At 43.6% G+C, this 26,058-nt stretch overlaps 2 protein-coding genes across 3 annotated transcripts in view; one reads left to right on the top strand and one right to left on the bottom strand.

The window, feature by feature from the left end:
- Window positions 1-1,558: 1,558 nt before the first annotated feature.
- Nf-YB (nuclear factor Y-box B) lies at window positions 1,559-21,544 on the bottom strand. 2 transcript variants are annotated; one of them, XM_084596139.1, is made up of 9 exons: window positions 21,308-21,544; window positions 4,855-4,937; window positions 4,058-4,158; window positions 3,936-4,001; window positions 3,797-3,864; window positions 2,475-2,607; window positions 2,322-2,400; window positions 1,731-1,795; window positions 1,559-1,670 (listed from the first exon to the last, which is right to left on the bottom strand). In XM_084596139.1, exons 2-9 carry the CDS (start codon window positions 4,934-4,936, stop codon window positions 1,656-1,658), a joined length of 609 nt encoding a protein of 202 aa, XP_084452265.1. In that variant the 5' UTR covers window position 4,937; window positions 21,308-21,544; the 3' UTR covers window positions 1,559-1,655. The 2 variants fall into 2 exon arrangements, with proteins under 2 accessions (XP_084452265.1, XP_084452308.1); XM_084596182.1 differs by lacking the exon at window positions 21,308-21,544 and adding an exon at window positions 9,674-9,695.
- A 280-nt stretch (window positions 21,545-21,824) lies between these two features.
- Sec61alpha (SEC61 translocon subunit alpha) overlaps window positions 21,825-26,058 on the top strand; it is a 30,148-nt gene continuing 25,914 nt past the window's right edge. The window contains exons 1-5 of the mRNA XM_084596065.1: window positions 21,825-21,982; window positions 22,716-22,783; window positions 22,858-22,923; window positions 23,726-23,936; window positions 25,764-26,027. Coding sequence (XP_084452191.1) covers window positions 21,976-21,982; window positions 22,716-22,783; window positions 22,858-22,923; window positions 23,726-23,936; window positions 25,764-26,027 — 616 coding nt within the window. The 5' untranslated portion in view covers window positions 21,825-21,975. The remainder of the gene's footprint in view (window positions 21,983-22,715; window positions 22,784-22,857; window positions 22,924-23,725; window positions 23,937-25,763; window positions 26,028-26,058) is intronic.

The following is a 26,058-nucleotide window of genomic DNA, read 5'->3' as shown; positions in this document are numbered from 1 at the left end:
GAAATTGGAGAGTCAGAATTTGGACGCCTCATCATTACCACACTAAGAAATATTTTTTACACACAGGCGGCTGTCCACTGTCGCAATGGTCGCTCATTAAGGCACCAAACTAGGCTAAGTGCACGGTAGTGGTACATTTTTACACTGTGCGACGTACGTGCCGACAAGTCAACATGAGTGTAGCCAGTACTTAGCAGTCCATTCTTCATCACTGTGTTGTGCGTCTTTCATGCTGGCATCTGTAAACACAACGCACGCATGGTACAGTCACTGAGAAACTGGCAGGTTGCCGAGCTAGGCAGTGAGCTTGCATTATCGCCCTGATACAGGCATAGATTTCCAGTAGTGTACAAGTAAAAAAAGTCATCGCCAGGGTGGCCACAACATCCCCAAGAAACAAAGCTCATGCAACAGAGACTCATTTCAAAGTCCAAAACAGGATGAGGTCACCTATCATTTCATACGTACAGCTTTTGAGAAAGTTTAATTGTTGCCCCTCCTGCACTTATTCTGGATGTACCTCAGTTTCACAGGTGACCCTGAGGTTAAATTCTGAAGCGCTATGTCCAGGTCACATAAACAGAAGAGATGGAAATCGAGGGTTCTGCGCAGATAGTTTGTCCAGAGTAACGCAAGAGCACCGTAGGCCAGCTGCAGCCATCTGGTCCCGTCCTCCTAATTTCCCTTGAGTGTACTTTCTGGGTTCACAGAAAGGCTGTTGTCACCATTGTCTGAGCTTTCATTTCGGAATAGAGAGAAACCGAAGAACATTCGGCACTGCGCTCTTTTCGCGTACCCCGACTCGAGCAGCACTATAACCAGCTCATGTGCCCACCTTTACGTGGCGTTTAAACGATCAATTTTAATGCAGCTATCGCGTATGACATGTAGCTGTTAGGTTCAGATTTCCGATGCATGCAGATTCTAACTGAAGAGAATATGGCCCGCGAGCCTTGCTGTAACACGATGAAAATGCGCTTTTGGAGCACGACTGGCAGGAGTTCGTCTGCTACGTGCATCACAAAAATGGCGGCTAGCGGCGTGGTTGGGCACCATGTGGGCACCAGTGCATACTACCTGTAGTGATTTTCATGCTATACAGATGTAAGGAATCTTGAGAGGGCCCTCCAATAGCTGTTGCTGCCACAGATGTTGCAATACAAAAAATAGTGCAGTAATGTCGTCTATTACCTTAATTTTGTGAAAGGTGGCAGCATATAACTGTAGCTAGCATCTGTGCAGATTTCTTTTTTAATAGTGCTTTTTGCAGGGTTCATTTGCGGGGTCAGCAAAGCTAATTCAAAACACAGGTTTTAAGCGAACTTTTGCGAGGAAACATTCTTTGCCTCACCACCAGAGGGCTACTTACAGCTAATGTGCATTGTGTGCTGCTGAAAACCATGACTGCATATGCCACTATATATTAGCGTGAAGACGAACATCATGAGCTTTACAACATTCCACTCTGTTCCTCCTTCACACAAATGATTCCCAGCAATGCACACGTGTTGCGGACATTCTTTGTTTCATCTTCACACACACAGCCAACAGTGTGAAATAACGGGCAAGATTGCTGTTTAATAAAACAACACTATGTACACATGGGAGTGGCACCGAACATGCTGCTGCTGCAGACACCTGTCCTAGGCTGCAGCTCAAAATGTGAGATCCTGTTGAAGAAAGGAGAAACTGTAAAATTCCTATGGCAAGGTGCTAAAGAAGATACTTGCCTGGTTAGGAAAAGCGGTGAAAATGACATTCTGCTGAGCCGTCGGTTCCTGCGCAAGAATGCTGGCTGCAAGCACAGGAAGGAAACGCAAATGCCCCGTTTGGTCAAGCATGTGCCGATAATGCAACTACCATTGTCTAAAAACATGCTAAAGCAAAATAAACCATTCTGCCACGGCTTTAGGGACACATAACAGTTCTGAAATGCACTTGTTTTGGCAAAAATAGGTGAGCAAGCATTTGCAAGCACAGCCTTTTACTGATAGTTCCTGTTTATAGAGAAAGGTGAACCAATTTACTTTTCTTGAAAATTCCAGACTGATAAAGACAGAGATGGTGACTGTTTTATAGTTTGCCATCCTTTGGATGCTCTTAGGTTGCACAAATGATATGCAGGCCTCATGTCACTCATGTATTTGAGCTTAATGCTGATGTCATCCTTTCCCCCTTTTAATGTCCGTGGCCTCCGCCTTAGTTTTTACAGCAGACGTGTTGAGGTAAAAATGGATCCAAACACAACTGTGAAGGCAGTAGATTGCCCTGCATGAATAGGCAGGTGCTGGTTAACTCTATGAAGGGGATGCAACACTCACGAAAGGTGTCATCTGCAAGCTCTTCAAGCGAGGTCTCGGATGCAGATGCAGTGCCAACGTTCTTCTCACCTTTCATGGCCTGCACAAGCCAACAAAAGACCAGGCCTCCTTTAGCAGCGCATGTTAAGAGCGAACAAAGACCAGTGTGCTCACCACTTCGCGGTATTTTTGGAGGTACAGCTTCAGCGGTTCTATGTAGTTGTCGAACCCCAAGGTGGACATGGCAAAAAGGATATCTTCCCCATTGATTGTTTTCCTCTTCTCTTGGTGGCAACGATCGCTGGCTCTGTGTTGGCCAGCTCAGGAATGAGGCATCTGGTTTCTCTAACTAGGGTGGGCAGAACTCTTGGTTTAGACAGGAATTTACACGTCAAAGTTGTCAAAAAAGTCAGGAAATATGGTAGCGCCATTAGGGTAACACAGCAGCTAATATTACACTACCACATCTTGGCAAAATCATGAGTGCTCATTCACAAAATTTTGGTGAACCTGTGAGCTCACTCAAACTCAGACTAACACACGCTTGGTTCTCACAGAACTCATAAACTCAAATTCATTTAGACTCACGACGCATCCAGAGTGAACTACTTATTGCGACTCACTTCTACTCGCGATTCATCTGGACTCGTTCACTGAGCTGATCAATCTCATATGCCCAAGCGAACTTGAACTCCTTAGATAGGAGGCTTCATTTCTTATGCTTTGATTTTGTTGATCGTTTTTCATGTGAGTCAAGCACAACATAAGATGTTTACTTCTTTTATCAAATGCAATCAAGGTTTAGTAATAAAGGCTGTCAGCAGACATAAACACAAAGGCTGAAAGGGCTTGACTGGACCTCTATTTACTCTAAGCTGAATATCTGCGGCAGCATTCATAGTGTGCCAAATGCACAAAATGCGCCAAGGAGTGCATGCAGATAGAAGTACCATGAAATTTTAATTCTCCGACACAAAGAGATCTTGTTGTGGCAATATTTCCTTCCCTTCGCAGAGGGGTAAAAAGGCACAGTGTCGTCACGAAGTTGCAGACCATTATCTGAGCCAGAGTTTGAACTCATGACGCAGTTCACGATGTGAATTAGAGTCCACACCCATAAATCAGATCATGAGCTGAAGGTCAGTTTGGACTCACTCAAGCAAGTCCGGGCTCAGTCATGATTCAAATCATGATCTGAATGCGAGTCTGTACTCGCATTCAGATCATGATACTCGCATGCCTGTACTGTACTCTGTACTGAGTCTGTACCCGCATGCCAGCACTGATTGAAATGACATTCGTCATGCGGGAACACTGCCACAGCTGTGATAAAAACAGCCAAGCCTGTACTGCATGGCAGACGTAGTGCATAAAACCAGGAATGCAACAGTGGGGTGATGTCAATGGGACCACCTTTTCAAAGCAAATGGCCTAGCAACAGCTCCACTTTGGTTACTCAATCTTTGGTGCGAACTGTCTTGGTGCAAAAAGGATACTCGCTGGTGATGAAACTGACAAACTCGGAAACGCATTCTTGAACACACTCCTTCGCATCTTTGGCAATCTGAGAGAGGGGAAAAATAGTTGTGCCAGGCAGCAAATAGCACACATGAAATGGTGGAAGCAGCTTCTCACCTTTCCGCTTTTAGGAATGGCATTCTTCATTATTCGAGCAACATTAGCAATAGGAAGAAAGCGATCCTGCAAACAAGAGCCTTCTTCAAAACACACCCCGCACACATCGTCAATGTCAATACCTGTTCCCGTAAAGGCTCAGTGTCTTTCTGGCTGTCACCTTGGTCTGAGCCATCACCAGCAATTCCAAGACCGTCCTCACCCTCTGTGCCAGACAGGGATCCTGGAAGCAAATAATTGGGTAGCTATCACTTCCTTTTTCAAGCTACCGTAGTTTGCTGTAGACTAGAATCAGTACAGGATTTCATTTCTTGATAATCTCCTCATGAAGATGGCAACAATAATGCTACCCATGGCAGTTTTCACTGAAAAATAAGAGTTCTGCTGGCAGAGTATTCCCTGATCATTTTTCTTTTTCCTCACCATGCTATGCTACCCAAGGCCAGTATTTACCTCAGGTTATTCATCGCAAGGGCAAAAACTAGTGCCATGGACAGATAATGATACAAATAAGACACCACTTTTTAATGAATAAAAATAAAGCAAGACTGCCTTGTAGGTCAGGAATGGTAATTTCAATTCACAACTAAATATTTCCAAATATATTCTGCTCCAAAACCTTGGCACTATCCAATCATGTGATTGCATGTATAGTACATAAAGTATAACAGTCGTGGGTTTTTCTATCATGATGACTGAGTTGTATTGATTTACTATCATTGCCGATCCTCACTGCATTCATGCAACATTGTTTCTATCATCACAAAATGTCAAAATGTGTGTGCCGACTAATTTTTCTATAGTCATATTAATGCCACTGTTCTGTAGGGTCTTCAAGCACTTGTGCATCAAGGCTTTCTGATGCAACAGAAAAAGACCTGAAAAGTCACACAGCAGAACAAGAACAAATGGGACGTACCTTCTGCATGTACAATGTACTGGCCGCTTGCAGTGAGAAAAGAGTCAGAAATATTCCCACCGTCATTGTCGCCGTTGTCCATCCTAAGGAAAAACAAATTCTCACCAACTATGATGCTGCATGCGCAAAACCAAAGAAGTGCCATTTTCAAACCCGACCGTCAGCAACTGCATTTTGACGGAGGCGAAACGAAGAGGTGCCTGTGTGCTGTGCGATGTCAGTGCACGTTAAAGATCCCCAGGTGGTTGAAATTACTCCATAGCCCTCCCCACTACAGCTATTTCTCTCTTTCAACTTTCACTCCCGCTTTCCTCCCTTCCCTTACAGCACAGTTCAGGCGTCCACAAAAAAATTGTGACAGACACTGCGCCTTTCCTCTCCTGTAAACCCATTATTATTTTCAATAGTGGCAATTTTCTTACTGCTATAAGGCGCAAGCAGATAAGCATACTTAAAATTCACTTCTAGGAGTGAAAAAAAAAAATGAATTTGCTTGACCAATATATTTATTTCAGATATTCCTGGGAAAAACAAAGTGGCCACAATTAAACATCAAGAACTTGCAAATTAAGCAAACAAGATGAATATTTCTTACTATTACTTAAACAGCGAAGCTGTTACGGAACAGAGTGGTGTTTGGTGAAGATGCTAAAACTCTAGGTAGGGCCGTAGTCAATGCAAATCACCGCACTTAATCTGAGATATATAAAAATGCATTTTGAGCTGCATGTGTTCAGCTCTAATGTTCCAGAAACGCACCCCTCTCCCGGCTGCCAGGCGATGTTTGCCGGGCCAAGGCTCCTTCGCATATTTTCAGTTAAAATTCTTTCATAAATAGTGGGGTGGGCTCATTTTCTAAACAGTAGTTGAGTGCAGGGCTGGTCTCGCCTAGCCTAGTTCTAAAAATCAACTCAGAACAGCTCCTGCATTCTTAACTACAGGGAGGAAATATAGAGGAAATCATAGGAAAAAGCACAAACACAGGTAGTGATATTTCACAGAACTGCGCTAACAGAACATGCCTTTAAGCATACCACAATTTCAAGCTTTGTGCACAACCACCAGATATCATTTTGAAGGTAGCGCAAAAAATGAGGACCAAGAGTAGAAGGACACAACACTCTTGGTCCTCGTTTTTCGCGCTACCTTCAAAATGAACCAGATTCAACTCGCCCAACCTTCAACCTTACCACCAGTTATCCATAGTCTGGACAGACTGCAGGGAACACCCAGTGGCATGAAATGTACGAAATTTTATTTCGTGTTGTTGATGGGAAATAATAGCGCAATTATTTTACAGCTGAAAAACAATTTAATAGAAAGTAGAAGCACATTCTGCTGCTGGTTTGCCTTAACAAATCAGAAATTCAATGTGTTCAGAAGTGGATAGGATTAGGCGTGTTGGTTAGACATCGTAACTAAAAAAACATAGCGCAGGAAAAAAGACGGGGACGACAATGAGACCGGACAAGCGCTAACTTTCAACAGAGAGTTTATTAAGGAAAGGACCATATATGCCCTTGGGGATCAGCAGGGGAGGGGAAAAAAAAGAACAAGTTGCTGACAAACAGTCACGTGCTACACTAAGAAATCAAGCTCTTTCCTTGACGATGCCACAGATGGCTTACTGATACATTTATCCCCCACCTGAGCTATCTCCAATGCTTCCATGATCTCCATTGTCAGCTCATTGCGATGTCGATAGAAGATGATCGTCTTATCAAACAAAGGATGGCCAGGTCGTTCCACATCACAATTTTTTTAATGTGCAGCCAGATGGCCATTTGTGGCAATGCTACCAACTATTTTATTGTGCTCTAGAAGACGCACGTTTAAACATATGCCAGTTTGGACAATGTAGTGCTTTCCACATGAAAGTTAAATTTTGTAAACAACCCCCCTCCTGTAGGGCACATAGATGGGACCTTTGTGTTCAATCGGGCACTCTGGTTTCCGCGTTCACATAGGACAGCTCTTCCTGCACAAACCCAAACGTTTTTTTGACACTGTAAACAAGCAAGCCCTTAAAGCTAGAAAGTTGCCCCACCTTCTTTAGGTTATGAGGGAATGATGGCTACTTTTTCTTTCTTCCTTCTTTCTCATCTCTTCCGCTCGCTTTTCGTCACTCATGCGTGATGCAATTTTCTTTCTCTGATGCGGACTTTCAGTGACTAATACAATAACATGTTTAGGGTAGCCCGCCGTCTGCAAATGGACCACCTGCATATTGGCACTTTTATCCATGACATGATCACAAGACTTGCTGAGAGCGTTAGACAAGAAAGAAAGGATAATGCTTCTCTTGACCAGCCTTGAGTGTGCAGAGCTATACGGCAAAGGAGGCTTGTTGGTTCTAGGCTCATACAATCAATATGTGTGATCACAGCCAATAGCAAATCTAAAAACCTGATTCTGTTCTGTGTGGGCCATTCACAGGTAAATGTAAGCGGCCCAAAGCACGCATTAAAAGAGTCTAAAACACGCGAGACAATAGGGTCAGTAAAATCAAATTTGTCTAAAACAATTAAAAAGTCATCAACATAATAGAAAATATTTAAAATCCTAAGGTCACCTAGCCGCTCAAAAACAGCGTTGTCACATCGAGCTAAAAACAAATCACTTAAAATGGGTGCAATACATGACGCTATGCAAACGCCCTGCTTTTGCAGGTAAATGTCAAAAACCACAATGGCAGACGTCAAATACAATGATAAAAGCTCTAAAAAAACCATCCATAGTTATACCACATGCGTTCTGAAATTGGACAACGCCACACTCGTCCATTGCAGCCTCGACGCAGGACAGCAACCCTTCATGAGGCAATGAATAAATCAAAACCTTGATATCAATGGAAATGTGACGTGGAAAGACCTTGCCATCCTCCGTTTGATAGATCATCTTGCATCGACATCGCAATGAGCTGACAAGGGAGATCGTGGAAGTATTGAAGATAGCTCAGGTGGGGGATAAGTGTATCAGTAAGCCGTCTGTGGCATTGTCAAAGAAAGAGCTTGATTTATAAGTATAGCACGTGGGTGTTTGTCAGCAGCTTGTTCGTTTTTTTCCCCTCCCCTGCTGATCCCCAAGGGTATATATGGTCCTTTCCGCAATAAATTCTCTGTTGAAAGCTAGCGCTTGTCCTGTCTCGTTGTCGTCCCTGTCTTTTTTCCTGAGCTATGTTTTTTGAGTCCAATGTGTGGCTACATAAAGGAATTTTTCCTGTTATGTTTCAACAAAAGAATATTACACCATTACCAAATTCCTGTGATGCCAACACCATAGTATGAAAGAAATTTTAAATGATGTTGCTTTTTTGGCTGTGGCTAAAGGTACGTCGGACGGACCTGGTGCGTTTTTCTCCGGGATATGTCGGACGGATCCGGGAAATATTTCTCAGAGGTACGGCGGAGGGACCCGATCGGTGGGGTGCAGGTTTACGTCTGACGGACCAGATGCATTTTTCTTCGGGATACGCAAGGTAGATGGGCCTTGGGATACAAAGGAAAAGCAGGACGGATCCGAGACCCCCGAATGTGTGGTTGTAGTGGTTTCAAGGGTGGTTGTAGTAACAACTTGGTAGCATAGCCAAATGTAGTCAAATCGAAGTTGATACCAGGTGTGCGAGGAGCAAGAATTATGTACTGCATGCGTGAAATGTGAAATTACGAAGAATAGTAGAGTGGCAAGAATAGTGCCTAGAATGGGTGACAGACTATGCTATGGCATGATGATAGGTTTACGCGAGTTGGACTGCGGCAGGGTGGCAAGCATGACCAGAGTGCAAGCGCATGTAATCGCGGTGTTGACAACCAGCCCGCGGCCACACGCCCACTCATTTGGTCCTCATAGTCATGTAGTTTTGATTCTTCAAAGTTTTCTCACTATCATCTGTGATGAAATGTGTCACGTAACACGCCGCTTTTTTGCTCGTATTGAGGTTTAAATGTGCTTTGCGGTACTGCAAATTCTACATACATACAAGCGGCACTGAAAAAGCTGGGTACTGCTGACGTGTCTCTAGCCCAAGCGTCACATCATTTTTGTTTGCTGTACGACTGGAGGTGTAGGCGCCGGTTTGTGCTTTCCGTGAGATGCTGTGATGTCCGGACTATGTCCTACAAGACTGCTATGTGAGACTACGGGAGTGATGTGATGAGTGCGCCGATGTCCCACATGCATGTCAGTGTTTATTAGGTGCAGTCATAGGTGCAGTGCTAAGTCCAAGAATGTCGCGTAAAAAGAGTGTTGTGGGAATTTATTTAGATACACTGTGCAACTGCCAGACGATAATAAGTCATCGACAATTTGTTATCAGACTGCACTACAGAGCTCAAAACTCGGAAAATGATATTTCTACAAAGTACACAACCTATAGTTTACATTTGTGTGCTTTGAAGCTTCGAAAAAAAAATTTTAACGCCAATACTTTAACCTGGCCTTGCACAAAGTTGTTGGGAATGCGCATGATACAGTTATCGCATGTTGGAGTAAAGAGAAAATTAAGTGCCCACCCCGCACTGCCGAGATGCGCATTACTACAGGTGAAATGGTTCAGGCTTCTGTAAAATATTAGCTGCCTGGCACAGCACCTTCCTAAATGTTCAGGTTTTGTACTATTGTCGAAGGCCATTTTATCATTAATAAAGGAATGAATATGCTTTATGTGTTAATGACTAGTGCTTTTTCAATGTATTATGTTCATTTATTTTTAGTTTTCCCTTCATTTATTTTGCTTTTTCATGCTAGCTGAACATGAATATCTGCCATGCATGTGACAGCTGTAATACTGAAAAGGTTGACATGTATAGTATGTACGTACACGCTGAGGCGCGTTCGGCTACTTGCCCCAAGATCGTGATATTTACTCCCAGTGATGGCAGCCGCACTTTGTTGGAGGCAAAATGCAAATGCATCTGTTTCCTGCGAGATGTCAACACAAAGTACAAGGCCCAGGCAGTCAACTTAACCTGGAGCTCTCCACTACAGTATTCTTCATAGCTACATGTCACTTTAGGATGTGCAACCCTACATGCCACAAGTAGGGCGCATTGTTTTTTAAATTTTGTAACCTCATTTATGCTGTGCAACATTTGGCTAATTGTAGTTCTCAAACAGTTGTTGAAGATAAAACCAAAGCAGTTCTTGGCATGGTTTCCTGCTTGGATTAATTTGCTAACTGCAGTTCTTTGGACCTTGCATCAATGCTGGACAGTTCAAATAGCAGGCGGTTCAACTACAGGAATGATGTGGATCATGCATTTAAATTCTGTCAAATGGAAAGTAATGGTCCCCTCCATGCATGCATAGATCATCATCATCAGCCTGATTATACCCACTGCAGGGCGAAGGCCTCTCCCATATTTCTCCAATTAACCTGGTTCTGTGCTAGCTGCATCCACTGGACCCCTGCGAACTTCTTAACCTCATCTGCCCACCTAACTTTCTGCCGCCCCCTGCTACGCTTTCCTTCCCTTGGAATCCAGTTTGTTATCCTAAGCGACAATCGGTTATCCTCTCTTCGCACTACATGTCCTGCACATGCCCATTTCTTCTTCTTGATTTCCACTAGAATGTCAGCAACTTGAGTTATTTCTCTAACCCACTCTGCACGCTTCCTATCTCTTAATGTTACACCTACCATTTTTCGTTCCACAGCCCTCTGGGTTGTCCTCAACTTAAGCAGAACCCTCTTGGTTAGCCTCCACGTTTCAGCCCCATAGGTAAGTACAGGTAAGGTGCAACTGTTGCATACTTTCCTCTTGAGCGATACCGGTAAGCTGCTAGTCATAATCTGCGAGTGCTTGCCAAATGTGCACCATCCCAATCTTATTCTTCTTATTTCCTTTTCACGGTCCGGATCTGCGGTTACTACCTGTCCTTCCAGTACTTCGCTACCTAATGTAAACTGCTGTTCCTTCCCTAGGCTGTTGAACATTACCTTAGTCTTCTGCATATTGATTTTCAAGCCTGCCTTTCTACTTTTCCTGTCTAGGTCATCAATCATTATTTGCAGTTCATCCCCCGAGTTGCTTAGCAAGACAATGTCATCAGCAAATCACAGACTACTGAGGTATTCTCCATCTACCCTTATCCCTATCTGCTCCCATTCCAAGTCTCTGAATACTTCCTCTAAGCAAGCTGTGAATAGTACTGGGGAGATTGTGTCTCCTTGCCTAACACCTTTCTTTATGGGAATTTTGTTACTTTCTTCATGCAGAACTATGGTTGCTGTGCAGCCACTATATATATCTTCCAGTATTTTCACGTACGGCTCGTCTACCCCCTGATTTCGCAATGCCTGTATCACCGCTGAAGTTTGAGTCAAACACTTTTTTCGTAATCAATGAATGCTATGTATAAGGGCTGGTTATATTCAGAGCATTTTTCTATCACCTGGTTGATGGTATGGATATGATCAATAGTAGAGTATTGTTTCCGAAAACCTGCTTGATCTTTTGCTTGATTGCAGTCTAAGGTTGTCCTGATTCTATTAGCAATTACCTTAGTATATACCTTATACGTATCAGACAGTAAGCTGATTGGTCTGTAATTTTTAAGGTCCTTAGAGTTCCCTTTCTTATGAATGATGATAATGTTTGCATTTTTCCATGGTTCCGGTACCGTCGATGACACCAGGGACTGCGTATACAGGGTGGCCAGTTTTTCTAGCATGATATCCCCCCCGTCCTTCAACAAATCTGTAGTTATCTGATCCTCTATAGCCGATTTCCCCCTTTTCATAGTTTCTAATGCTTTCTTGACCCCGTCCTTCGTCACTGGTGGAACGTCTGACTGTTTTTCCCTGCCGCCAATCTCGTTACAGTCCTGACTACTTTGGCTACTGTAGAGATCTGTATAGAACTCCTCGGCTACTTTGACTATCTTGTCCATATTCGTGATGACGTTGCCCGCCTTGTCCCTTATCGCATACATTTGGTTTTTGCCTATGCCCAATTTCGTCTTTACCGCTTTAAGGCTTCCCCCGTTCTTTACAACATGCTCAATTTTCTCCATGTTATACTTCCTTATATCGGCCACCTTGCTCTTATTGATTAGCTTTGATATTTCGGCCAATTCGATCTGGTCTGTTGGATTGGAAGCTTTTATACTCTGGCGTTTCTTAATCAAATCTTTCGTCTCCTTAGACAGCTTACTGGTATCCTTCCTAACTATCCTACCGCCTACTTCTACCGCACACTCAGTAATGATATCCCTGAAATTATTGTTTATTGCTTCTAGGGTAATGTCGCCATCCTCGGTTAGAGCTGAATATCTATTCTGTAGCGAGATCCTGAATTCTTCTGCCCTCCCCCTCATCGCTAATTCGTTGATGGGTTTCTTTCTTACTAATCTGTTGCTTTCCTTTTTCAGATTTAGGCTCATTCGGGACCTCACCATCCTGTGGATACTGCATCGCACTTTCCCGATTACCTCTACATCTTGCACAATGGCGGGGGTTGAACAGATTATGAAGTCAATTTCATTTTTAGTCTCCCTGTTAGGACTTTTCCAGTACAGTATACTGCATCTTTACTTTTCGCATTGCCGATTCTACATCTTCGTAGAAGCTTTCAACTGCCTGGTCATCATAACTACAAGTAGGTGCATAGGCCTGTACAACCTTCAGTTTATACCGCTTATTAAGCCTAATTACAATGCCTGCCACCCTCTCATTAATACTATAGAATTCATCTATATTACCCGCTATATACTTATTGACAAGGAAGCCTACTCCTAGTTCTCGCCTCTCCGGTAAACCTCGATAATGCAGTACATGCCCATCCTTCAGTACAGTATAGTAGTACGCCTCATTCGGCCTCCTAATCTCCTAAGCCCTATGACATCCCATTTCATGCCCTCTCGTTCCTCTAACAGTACTGCTAAACTAGCTTCACTAGCTAGGGTTCTAGCGTTAAACGTTGCTCGGGTCAGTTTCCAATGGCGGCCTGTCCAGCGGAGCCAGGAATTCTTAGCACCTCCTGCTGCGTCACAGGTCTGACTGCCGCCGTGGTCAGGTATTCCGCAGCCGTTGGTGACTGAGGGCCGGGGTTTTGTGGAACTAATCATGGGAGGTGCATGCACAGATGCCCTTAGACAAATACATAATCGAGTGTGTGATTGTGACACATATCAAGGGTCAACAAAGTCCATGTGGAGCCAGTGTGGTATTCTTCATGAAGCCTAAAATAAAATTGTACAACAGCTGCTGTCCCATGCAGAAAAAAATTGGTCAACTTGTATATGATTAACTGACCATGAACAGCCTCTTACTCAGTGTATGATGTGATTAATATCTGGTTAGCATCTCAAAACAACTACAGCTATGATGGACGCAACAGCTGAGGGCTCCAGTATCTTGTACATGCGCCGACACCGCACGGTACACGACAGCCTATTTTGCCTCTATTGAAATGCCTCCGCTGTGGTTGGAATGAAATCTCCATCTATGGGTTCAGCAGCCTGAGCCAACACAACAGGGTCAAGTAACAAAATGCATGCCATTACATTTACTTCTAGCCTGTGGTTTCCTTCACAGAACTAATGTATACAAGAAAAAGTAAATAGCAAAAAACCACTAGTTTTATTGCACATTATATTCACATTTCAGTAAACATTCTCTGGGAAGAAATTTCTCATAATGTTTGTATGAAAACCATGAACATCTTACAAAAACAAAACAATGCACTTACTGCACTCCAATTGTTAATGGGCAAGGTTGCATCTATGCTACTACACTGCACTTCTCACAAAAAAATACCACAAGCCCCATCTGCTTTGTCCAATCACTTGATGAAACTAACAGAGACAGATGTCACACGCCTCAGACTGGTCGTCTCGCAACATATCTCTGCATTTGTTGCATTTCAATTTCATGCCTTTTCACTTAGCTTCAACTGTGTCACCCATCTTTTGTGAAATATTTTTTTTTATGCTGTTCAAATCAGCATCCTCGTTAGCGATGGTCTCAAGCATTCTTGATGCTATCATTTTCACATCTTCCTCAACTGGAAGAACGAAGAAAATTACAAGCCTTGAGCAGACAAAAAATTATAGAGACACCTAATCTCAGCCTGTAAGGGTATGATGCGCCAGCATTAATGGCTCTTGTTTGCGGATCCCACTGTGGATTCCATTAATTTACATGCCCTTTGCTACAAGCTTAATTACCAATTCCTTAACTTATTCTCTGTTATCTTACACATGCTCATTAGCATACAGTCTTAGGCTGCCCTGTTATGTGATAGACAACCTGGCATAGATCTCTGTACTCGGAGCTTGAAGGTCCCAGAACATATTTCTAAATATAACTTTATAAGCTCGAGTTAACAGCTCCTGCCATTCGTGTGGCCTCGTGGCATTTGGTTTGTGGCACTTTTGGCTTGTGCACAGGGTCCATCTGTTATTCATGCTGGTTAACATGCATGAAAAAGACATTTTTGCAGAAACATTGGTCGCAAATGGTCAAGCGGTGCACTGCAGATTCTGAAATGTATACCTATATGCATGCAAGGGCGGCATCATCACATAACATGATCAAGAGCTCTGTCAATACCTGCAGTTAGATGGAACTTCAATGCCCATTAAAGGACCACCTCATACAATGGTTGTTACCACAAGACCTGTTCTAACAGAATGCTTGCACCATTCCACTGAGCAATGGACATATATGCATATCTTAGATAGCTTATGATTGTGGGTCTCATTTATTTCTATGACTTCCAAGGAGTTCCTGTCGTCAGAAGCCCTACATTTTATGAAAGCGGGACAGGGTGAATATGCTGCATGAAGATACCAAGAAGCTTGTACAAAGATAATTGAGAGTCGGGAATTTTGAACTATTGAAATAAACAACAAAGTACACTTTGCCAAACCTGTCATTGAGGAATGGAAATCATGCAGTCATCAATAACATATCATGGAGGACATTTTAGGTCATCTTCACAAAAGACACCCCCACACCTGACACACAGCTTCATACTTATGAAAGAGGACAAACCAATATGCAAGGAGCGTGGAGATAAACTCACAATAACCCATATATTTCTTACATAAGCGCCAGACTTAAATAAGAGGAAAACATCTTGTACAATTTTGCAACAGATCCCTCTCCATCCCAGCATGATCCTAGGAGAGACCGCACTAGTTCAAATCTCCTGCATTTTTGGTTTCCTAAAATGAAGCAATGTTCCTAAACAAGCTACACCCTAAACAATGTTTTAGTCATTACACACAAAATAAATACATTAAACCTTGTTCTTGGTACATGGCAGTATTAGTCGCTTATGCATTATAAAAATCAACACAACGCCGTAAGGTATACCTTAGTTAGCTATTTTATATGAGATAAGCTTTCGGTCTGGTGTGGTCCTTATTCACATGACAGCGCCGTCATGCGGGTCTAACGTCCCAGCAATCGAAAAGTGACCTTTTCCAAATTCTAGCATAATTTTAAGAACCGTGAAGGTGATTTTACAGATCTCTAAAGACGTGCGGGTGTTTGGTTTTGACTAGAGTACTCAACTGTTTTATCAGCGTCCGCCTGCTTTGTTTTTTGAAGACAGCCTGGAGTGAGAGTGTTAAAGATAAAACATTTTTGAACATTTAGTGCGTTTCTGAAGGCGTTGTTTTCCATTACGGAGCCCACAAAAAGCAGCTGAATGTCAAATGCCGCCTAGGTAGGCTTTCTAGCAGGACAGCAGTGTAGCGTGGAAAATCGCTCCGCCGGTCCAGCGATGGCCGCGGACTTGAAAGGCGAACTGTTCGAACTGAAAGCTACTGACCACACCTGAAACACTGAGTTGTGAATATTATGAAAATCCGTCTGCTCTTCGATCATTGATATGTCCACAGTAGAGCATTTATGTGCCTCAGGGTAGGCCAGCCGTGGGAACACGGATGCGTGGTTGTAGCAACCATCGCTTGTATGGCACCCTTTGCAAAATTCCAAGAGTCAGCTTTTGAAACGAAATGTGCAGTGCACATTTTCTACCACATACCGAAATCCGGCGACACATGCATATCGCCGGCTCGCTTCAAAGCTGAGGCTGCTCAGTCGGATCACGCTAACCTCGAGCATGTGGTGCATGTTCGCAAAATTCAAAGATGAGAAAAAGATGCAGGCTGAGCACTTGTGAGGTCTTCCCCTAAAGTAGTAGTAGTAATGCACTTTATTTAGGACTCAAATTAGGCGTCCAACAGGTCGGCTGCCTGTTGCACCAAGGCTAGTACCAAAGAAAATTGCGGTTCGTAGAGAAGCGGATCATTCGCGCTTCCGGCTTTCCGGTTGTGCACTCATGTATTGCGGTGCAGCGGGTCTTCGCCTCGGCGAGTCAACGTGCAGCTCGCCGCATGTATCCACGTAGGCTTCTAGTAGATTCGGCATGTCTTTTGCCACGGCTCTGAGCTACAATCTAATGGAACGATTTAACTAGAAACATCCTATTTCCTCTGTCTGCATGTGAAGAACGAGCATGGCAATTCACATACAGCGTATATACATACTTTGGACGCCCAAATGTTCTGCACGGCGAGGTGTGTGTGTTGCGCAGGCGCACAATCTTCGGAGGTCGATGCGGGATCTAAGACAGCGCAAATGCTAGAAATAGCTCGCCTGCATTACGGACAGATCGAGGTGATAGTTTAGTGGGAAGAGAAAGCTGAATGTGCGTATCTCAATGTCAGCTGGTGGAGCTGGTGCAGTACGCCGCATTGCCTGCAGCTATGTGCGTGACAAGCGATGCTTGCCGTACACAATCCTGAGGTAAGACCGTGATCTATGTTAGAATGGGCGAACTGTTCAAAGCACTCATCGAGAGTTGCGGCTAGCTGATATCATATAGGATAAGATTAATTCACGCGTATCAAGCGGAATGCGGACATACGCGTTCGACGTGCATATAGCTATAAGCCTGTATACCGCCGTCCGCCATATCTTTACGAGAATTGAATGGTAACGTCGGACGTATCTTTAAACACTTCGTTCTTTTTTAACTGCCTCGACCCAGAAAATCGAACGAGAAATAACAGATTAAGCTTAAAATCCACACATTTTCAAAGAAAAAAGAGGTGTCAAATAACACCTGCATGTAGCGCCTATCAAAGATGAGCCAGATGATCTGCTGTACTAATCAGAATAGCCCAAACCCACTCATCCAACAGGAAGGTGCCTTAGAATCCATCCAACAGGAAGGTGCCTTAGAATCCATGTTACCCAACCTTCTTTCAAAGTAGTACCTCAGTCTCAAACTCTTATTCAGCAAGGTTTCACTTCTTTCTCCTACTATCTGATCGATTGTGAAGAATCAGAATAGCCCAAACCCACTCATCCAACAGGAAGGTGCCTTAGAATCCATGTTACCCAACCTTCTTTCAAAGTAGTACCTCAGTCTCAAACTCTTATTCAGCAAGGTTTCACTTCTTTCTCCTACTATCTGATCGATTGTGAAGGTTCTGAGGTGACGAGCAGATCTGAATCTAGAAAATGAAGGATGCACAGCTGCACAGAACTGAAATATATATTCTTGTTGCCATATGTCCTACTCCACTTCACAGTTGCTAGAGATTGTGAACAAAACGTACAAACCACAGCACAATGTTGTGAACTATCGTGCTAGCAGTACCCCTATTTACGTACATTTAATGTTCTAATTGCGTTTGAACTGAATTCAGAGCACGAACACTTTTAAGCATCGTTCTAACCAGCAGATCTGAATCTAGAAAATAATAAAGGAAGGATGCACAGCTGCAGAGAACTAAAATATATGTTCTCTTTGCCATATGTCCTACTCAACTGCACAACTGCTAGAAAGTGTGAACAAAAATGTACAAAAAAAAAAGTGTGAACCATAGCACCATGTTGTGAACTATCGTGCTAGCACTATTAACATTTAGAAGCATGTACTGCTGAATCATAGCAGTACCCCTGTTTGCGCACATTGAATGTTCTAATTGCATTTGAACTGAATTCAGAGCACAAACACTTTTAAGCATTGTTCTAAATAACGGAGCTTTAAAACAATATTTGGTCAGATTGAGTTGCAATTATTACACTAAGATTTCAACATTTCAGTGGAGGCGAATTGCAAGACATGTCCCGTGAGCTGCGTGATGTCGGTGCATATTAAACAACCCCAGGTATTGAAATTTTCTCCACTACAGCGTACCCATAGCTTGAGTTTCTCTGGGACATCAAAAAAATAAAAAGGTAATCCTGATATAGACCAAATTATTTATATTGTACAGCAACCATAGCAACTGCACAGCAACCATAGTTCTGCATAAAGAAAGTAACAAAATCCCCATAAAGAAAGGTGTTAGGCAAGGAGACACAATCTCCCCAGTACTATTCACAGCTTGTTTAGAGGAAGTATTCAGAGACTTGGAATGGGAGCAGTTAGGGATAAGGGTAGATGGAGAATACCTCAGTAATCTGAGATTTGCTGATGACATTGCCTTGCTAAGCAACTCGGGGGATGAACTGCAAATAATGATTGATGACCTAAACAGGAAAAGTAGAAAGGTAGGCTTGAAAATCAATATGCAGAAGACTAAGGTAATGTTCAACAGCCTCGGGAAGGAACAGCAGTTTACATTAGGTAGCGAAATACTGGAAGTAGTAGGCGAGTATGTCTACTTAGGACAGGTAGTAACCGCAGATCCAGACCATGAAAAGGAAATAACAAGAAGAATAAGATTGGGATGGAGCGCATTTGGCAAGCACTCGCAGATTATGACTAGCAGCTTACCGGTATCGCTCAAGAGAAAAGTATACAACAGTTGCATCTTGCCTGTACTCACCTATGGGGCTGAAACGTGGAGGCTAACCAAGAGAGTTCTACTTAAGTTGAGGACAACCCAGAGGGCTATGGAACGAAAAATGGTAGGGGTAACATTAAGAGATAGAAAGCGTGCAGAGTGGGTCAGAGAAATAACTCAAGTTACCGACATTCTAGTAGAAATTAAGAAGAAGAAATGGACATGGGCAGGACATGTAGTGCGAAGAGAGGATAACCGATGGTCGCTGAGGGTAACAAACTGGATTCCAAGGGAAGGAAAGCGTAGCAGGGGGCGGCAGAAAGTTAGGTGGGCGGATGAGATTAAGAAGTTCGCAGGGGTCAAGTGGATGCAGCTAGCACAGAACCGGGTTAGGAGGAGAAATATGGGAGAGGCCTTCCCCCTGCAGTGGGTATAATCAGGCTGATGATGATGATGATGATTTATATTAAGTTTATTTACAGTGATGACTCCACCTAAGCCTGGTGCATTCACTGAACGTTGGCAAGCTTCCTCTTTCTCACACTTCTTTCTTCTCTCCTCAGCACTGCTTGACATTTTCTCCTTTACAGACGAAGCCCCCTGGGCTGTCAGTCAGAGTCCGGAGAGTGGCAGGCCTTCATTCTTGCGACATGCAGAACTTGCGTTTTTCGAGCGCGGCGGCCTTGAGAACATTGGCAAGACACCACGTATTTCGTCACTGATGCGTGTGAGCACAATAAATGGGCCTGTGTAGTGCAACAACAGTTTCTGGGACAAACCACACTTCTGGAGAGGCACCCAGAGCCAGCGGCGGTCCTGCGAGGCCAGAGTGCATAACCAGGCGAGCCTCTTCAGCGCGGCAGAGAGTGCTTGAAACAGAAGGCTCGGTGTCAAGAGAGAACGGCAAAATGATGCCGAGAGAACTTCAAGTTGGACGGGCATAGAGAAGGAAAAATGGCCTATAAGCAGTTGTTTCATGCTTCGAGGTATTATGGTATATGTAATAAAGGGAAGCACATCATCCCAATTCTTGTGCTGAGAGCCGACATACAGCGCAAGCTTGGTTTTCTGAATTTAGTGTGGTGGTTATCGCACATTCATGCAGACCAGAGATTATAAAAGTGTGCCTGGGTTCCTTTTCGGCTCATTAAAGCTGGAAGTTGCGCTTCAGTCCTTTTGTGTCTTTCTTCCTGGGGTGTTTCTTCAGCGCTATAAAAATCAAGATCATGTACCAACTAACCCGTCAAAAAGTCCTGCAACAGCGCAAGCATGTCTGTCAGTGTCTAGTTTACGTATGTTCAACGAGGCCATTTGCCGGGGTGGTACGGTGTAGAGTGAAGTACAAAAGCGCAGAAACTGTTCCACAACATCTGCCGTAAACTGGCGGCCACGGTCACTAATAATGACACGAGGAGGCCCATGACTGAGGACGACAGCGTGAAGAAGAAAGATGTCAGCGGCGGTGGCGGAAGGTATGGCGGCAGTTTCACAGTAACGTGTAAGATGGTCAAAGCATACAATGACCCAACATTTTCTAACAGCAACGAATAACACGCCAAAATCAATGGCATGCCTGCAAACAGAAAGAGAGCTTGAAATATCCAGTCTGCCATTTCACAGCATTACAAGGTCACCTAAAATAAATCATCAAATATTGCAACCTTAGCTTTTGTATCCATGTAGTCCTTATCAAATGATTAGAGCCAAGGGGTTTGCTTCTGAGCCACACCGTTACATCACATAACTACATGAGGAGTGGGTACAGGTATAAACAAAAAATGTTATTAAATATAGCAATTATACCGTTAGAAAATGTGGATGGGCAGGTGGTCGCAGCGATGTCATTCCCAGTGTTCCAAATTTCCTGAAGGTAAGGTTTTTTTTTTCATCCCACTCTCTCCAGCGAGGACTTCCATGAATGATAAAAGAGCGCTGCTACGCGGCTTAGAAGCGGATTACCCGCTGGGCTCTAAATTTTTGAGTGTACGCGCATAACTTAAGATGGAAAAATTCTTTCAAAGTCACGCTTCGTCTTTAATGACGTGCCTTTAGTGAAACTCAACTTGCTCTGTATTCTAGAGGCACCCGAAGTCTGCTCAGTACGGCACTTTGCAACAAAATTACAAAAAAAAAATCAAAGGCGGAAAGATTTGACAAGTTGAAAAGAGCGCTGGAAAGGTGTTAGCAGGTCACTACGTGTATGGCCAAACGATCCAACAGGTCGTGCTTAAAATAGCCCTTGGCAGACTCGCAATAGAGAGTAACAAGAGCGTGCAAGAAAAGGCACAGGAAAACTTGCTCTCGAAAGCAGTCTACCAAGAAGGGCTAGGCCTTTCTCTCAAAGGACGATGCAATCGCCAAACGGCGTTAATGGCGCATTTTTGTTTGATGCAACGACCCCATCCAGAGAGCAGCATCGTGAACGGCGATACATGCTTTCACAAAGGCCCCCCATCACAATAAGGTGTGGTGACGAACGCCAGCTATGCTCGCCTGCGCTGACATTTATTTGGTTCGGCTGAAACATCGCAGCCACACTAACGACGCAACACCCTACGTCGACCGAAATAAGCTTTGCCGCACATGCTGTTTCACTTTAGCACGTGTTCCGTACCGCGGGCGGTGTTTAATTCAGTCCATCAGCTTCGAACGACGGCCCAGAAAACCTATTGGTCAAAGTCACAATAAAAGGACAAACCTGGAAGCGACAGCACTTGGTTGGTCAGCCCCGAACCAGTAAGCGACGAGCGCACAAAGGCTTCGTTACAACTTCGCTAATCGGAGGGAATGGCACCGTCGACGATCACAGGATGGCCACATGAATCGTTTTCGCGACAAACACACCGCTGAGTGAGGAACAAAAACGCGGGTGCGTGCGCGGCACAACGCGCCAGTAAGCAAGTTCCAATACAATGAGGCAAAGTCAGCAAAAAAAGAATCCAAAGGAAACGAGAAGCTAGAAGTGGTTGTAATCGAGTATCGAAACTAGCCACCATATCGAAAACAAAAAGTTTTATCTCTTGTTATTTGTTTACACCTAAATTTTTTAAGTTTTCATGCATTTTTAATGCTAAAAAAAAAGTAATTTGTTTTCCAATAAACATTTTTGCAGTTCGGCAGCACTTGGTGTTCTTGTTCTGCTTAGCCCAAAATCAGTCATATAACTTACAAACGTTCTCCACATTGGGCGAGCTGCAACGTCATGCGCAACGCTGGCGACGTGGTCACTTCTTTTGCTCCGGTGTACTCTACGCTATCCGGTTGTTAGCTGCCGCTGGCGGCTGTGTCTGCGTGGTAGGACAGTCAGTTGTCGGTCGTCGTTTCCACTCTACACATACCTAAGCGGTGGTCTCTCAAGCGCACAACATGGGTAGTAAGTACGCCGTCGTTTTGAGAAACCTTCGGGCAGCGCCGAACTTTTATTTGCCGTTTGCACGAATTATTGAGCATCTCTTGCTAGGATTGGCACTTGGCGTACAAGCCTTGAGCACATTTTACCGGCTTTTGTAGCTAAGCGATTTAGCTCCTAATTTAACAGTCGTCTTGTGACTGTGTCACGCTGACATGCACTGTTTGTTTTTATGCATCATCCTCGTGCAATCGCTTGGTTAATTTTTAAGCATGATCTCCACTGATCATGGATTTTTTGGGTCATCTTAGACAAAACCTCACTGTCAGCCTGGTGACGTTGACACGTTGCCGGTGCCCTGCAACAGACTGTTTGCCATTTCGCTTGTCCATTATTGTCGAAGCATAACTAAGTTTCTCCGGGTTGTGTTGTTTTTGAGGCAAGCGACATGGGCGCATGTCTGGCAAGTCTGGGTCACTTGTGCCCCTGACCGTGAAACACCGGTGACATTAAACTCTGCAATGGAGCGCTTTAATCCTGTGCGGTTCGTGGCGCTTAAAGCCATGTGTAGTTGGATGCGCGTGCTGAGTCGTCGCCGTTTGTTTCTAAAGAAAGAGCAGCATAAATTCTGGCCGGTCTGAGTACGTTCGATGCTGTATTTGAATAACCCCTATGCGACCCCGCGGTAAAAAGCTGCACAACAAACTTTTTCGTCGCATTGGTTTGAATTACAAACTCCACCTCTTTATCTTTGCAGTAAAGTTTTTGGAAGTTATTAAACCCTTCTGCGGAATCTTGCCAGAAGTGGCAAAGCCGGAACGCAAGGTGAGTGATGACCTGGTGGCTCGAGTTGTGACCACAATTGTAATGCTGCATTTTTTTCCTTTTTGACATTCCAGATTCAATTCAGAGAAAAGGTGCTATGGACAGCGATAACTCTCTTCATCTTCCTTGTTTGCTGTCAGGTAAGCCTGAAAACGTGTTTGTGATATGTTAAGTATTGTGCTGCATGTGAGTGTTGCACATATTGCATTTGATTTTAAGTTGGTAACTGTCGCCACACTGACCAGCTAAATCTGAACTAGAAGTTAGTGTTTGTGGAGAACATATGTCCCAACACGCCCAGATGGCTACGTTAGTGACAAAGTTCAATTTCATTAAATTTAGGCCTCCTAGATTCACAACTGCTTTAGATTACTGACATAGAATTGGTAGAAACAAAAAACCGACTGACATTCCTTGAGTTTTTATGGTTTAGTTACTGAAGTGGATAACTTGTCAGCAGTGTCTAGTTAAACTATAGCCCGCAGTGGGATAGAAGTCTCTTGGTGACACCCAGCTTTTTTTTTTTCCTTTTCTGTGCGAGCCATCCCTCCTAAAGTTGTCGCCATCTGTGCTAGTGCAATTAGTTTAGGCTTGCAGGGCTGCTTGCCTTGCCTGCGGAAGTAGTAGATATCCAGTGCACATCCAAAAAGTTGTCTTGCGCTGCATTATGGCTTGTACGGGAGAAGAAAATGAGGACAGGCCCTGTATTGACGGATACATATATGTCTGGAACTTTAAAATAGCTTGTACTCTATATGAGCTACGTTACCTGCTTGGGAACGGGCATTATTGGAGGCTGAGTAATAGATTGTCGGTTGTTGGGTGATGTCTTGATTTAAATAAATCTGGTATTTTGGTGCACTTTTTTTTTTTTTTTTTTCAGCTCTAGGTCATGTGTGCTCAGAGTGGGCGTGTCACTTACTTTTTATTTGTTCTTTGTAGATCCCATTATTTGGAATCATGTCTTCAGACTCGGCAGACCCTTTCTACTGGATGCGAGTGATCCTTGCCTCAAACAGGGGCACCCTCATGGAGCTGGGTATCTCGCCCATTGTCACATCAGGTCTCATCATGCAATTGCTTGCTGGAGCAAAGATCATCGAAGTTGGCGACACACCCAAAGATAGGGCACTCTTCAATGGTGCACAGAAGCGTAAGTGTGCTATCATAAGAAAGGCTGCGTTACTGTCGTAGCACATTGCTTCAGACAGTATGTCTGCCAGACATGTTACAAGGGGAGATTTTCTGAATGTTTTATGTCCCATCACATCATGTTCTCTCTCTCTGACACAACAAACTGTCTTTCAAAATATCAGAGTGGAACTATTTTAAAAATGATGGCTGAAACTCAATTTGTGGCCAGGTACGATGACTGAAGTAGGGACTGTAAACAATAGTCCCCTGCGTAAAATGTTTCGTGCAATCTATCACAAGCCTCAAGGGTGGTGTGTTAGTGATGTGCTGAGAATGTTTGCAACATTAAAAATGTGATGTTCACCATAGAAGTCATCTGAGGCCACTGAAATAGCAAACTGCTAAACTTTAAAATGGATTTGCACCACAATTCAGTCTCCCATGGCTGCCAGACTTGGTAGCAGTAATCAAGAATGAAAGAAAAACATGCAATGTAAGTTTCGTTGGAAATCTGTAACCTCTATAGAAACACTGGAGCTGCTCTTAAACCTGAGTGAAGAAATCTTATAAAGCACATATTGCATCACAGTACAGTAAAAGTCGTTGATTTGAACTTAAAGGGGTTAAAAAAAATTTTTTTTGAATATCAATTTGCTGAAAAAAGAAAACTTGCAAAAACTGCTTGCATCACAGTAAATGCATTTAGTGGAAGACTGGGTAATGGTTTCCCAGTTTTGAGATTAGAACACTGCGGCAGTGACTGTTTTTCAAATTTCGTTTAGTCTTAGCCTACTGTCCAGAGTGTTGAAGCGGAACTGAAGCATCATTGCCTCCGTATCCTTCACTATTCGATGGAGGTGTTCTCTACTCATCATACGCATGTGAGTAAGCATCACCGAGCTGATGAGCGCACAGTTTTGGCGCACTGGAAGAATCAAACCATTCGAATGCAAATGGAGGAATGGATGGATGGGAAAACATTTATCATCGGCTTTAAGATGGAGAACAAAAAATGGTGGCGAGGAGGAAGGAAAATGATAGGAAACACCAGTGGCTTGCCAATCGGCATCTAGGGTTGTGCTCAACTGTGTTATGCTGGTTGGTATCGTGGGAAGAAGCGATACTGAACGCGAACTGCCAGCCGTGATCTACTCTTTTTGACAATTTCTACAGCTAGGTATGGATCGTACGTTTTGAAGAGGTGCAAGGCATTCGAATAAGTATGCCATAGAATTCAGAATTTATTCAATGCAATGACTGAATACGAAGATTTTGTTAAATACAGGAGGAGGTCCCGAAGCCAATGGCTGCACAGGGGACCTCCTTTTACAAGTATGCAAAACAAAAATGATTAAGTACAAACAACAGCGGGTGAAAACTGGAAATGTTATGTAATATAAATGTAGAACACAAAGAAATACAAGATGTCGTAAATATAAACAGAACATAAGTTGAGAACATGTTATATAAATGTAAGACAAACAATTGAATGTGGGATAAGTATTTTGTATCAATGAAAAAAATATATATATATATATTTAGCGCGATAGCAGAACAGTACGAAAACTACACTTAAAGGCATGAATGTTAGATAATTGCTTTATTCTGAATGGTAATGAATTCCACAAAAATGAGGCAGAGAAATTAACCGTGAATTTGCCGTAATTGGTCCTGGGTTTTGGGAGTGCCTGGACCTAGCTGGCAATTTGAATTTAATCAGCAATGAATCGAGAAGAGTGCTTAAAGTGCAGCGTTTTTCCTGAGAAATGTAATTTTTTTCAATTTGCTTAGGCAAATGATGTTTGAGCCAAGTGCTGACAGTATTTTATTTTTGGCTGCTCCCCAGTGTTTGGCATGGTGATCACGATTGGCCAGGCCATCGTGTACGTCATGACAGGCATGTATGGCGACCCGGCAGACATTGGTGCGGGCGTCTGCTTCCTCATCATCATCCAGCTCTTTGTGGCGGGCCTCATCGTGCTCCTGCTGGATGAGTTGCTGCAGAAGGGTTACGGTCTGGGCTCGGGGATCTCCCTCTTCATTGCCACCAACATCTGCGAGACGATTGTGTGGAAGGCCTTCAGCCCGGCCACCGTCAACACCGGCCGAGGTGGGTACACTGTGTGGATTGGTTTCACTCT

This window comes from Amblyomma maculatum, chromosome 1 (assembly GCF_055883805.1).
Source record: "Amblyomma maculatum isolate TAMU_Amacu chromosome 1, ASM5588380v1, whole genome shotgun sequence".
Lineage (NCBI taxonomy): Eukaryota > Metazoa > Arthropoda > Arachnida > Ixodida > Ixodidae > Amblyomma > Amblyomma maculatum.
Note: the sequence above shows the minus strand (reverse complement) of the source record. Positions and strands in the feature narration are given on the sequence as shown.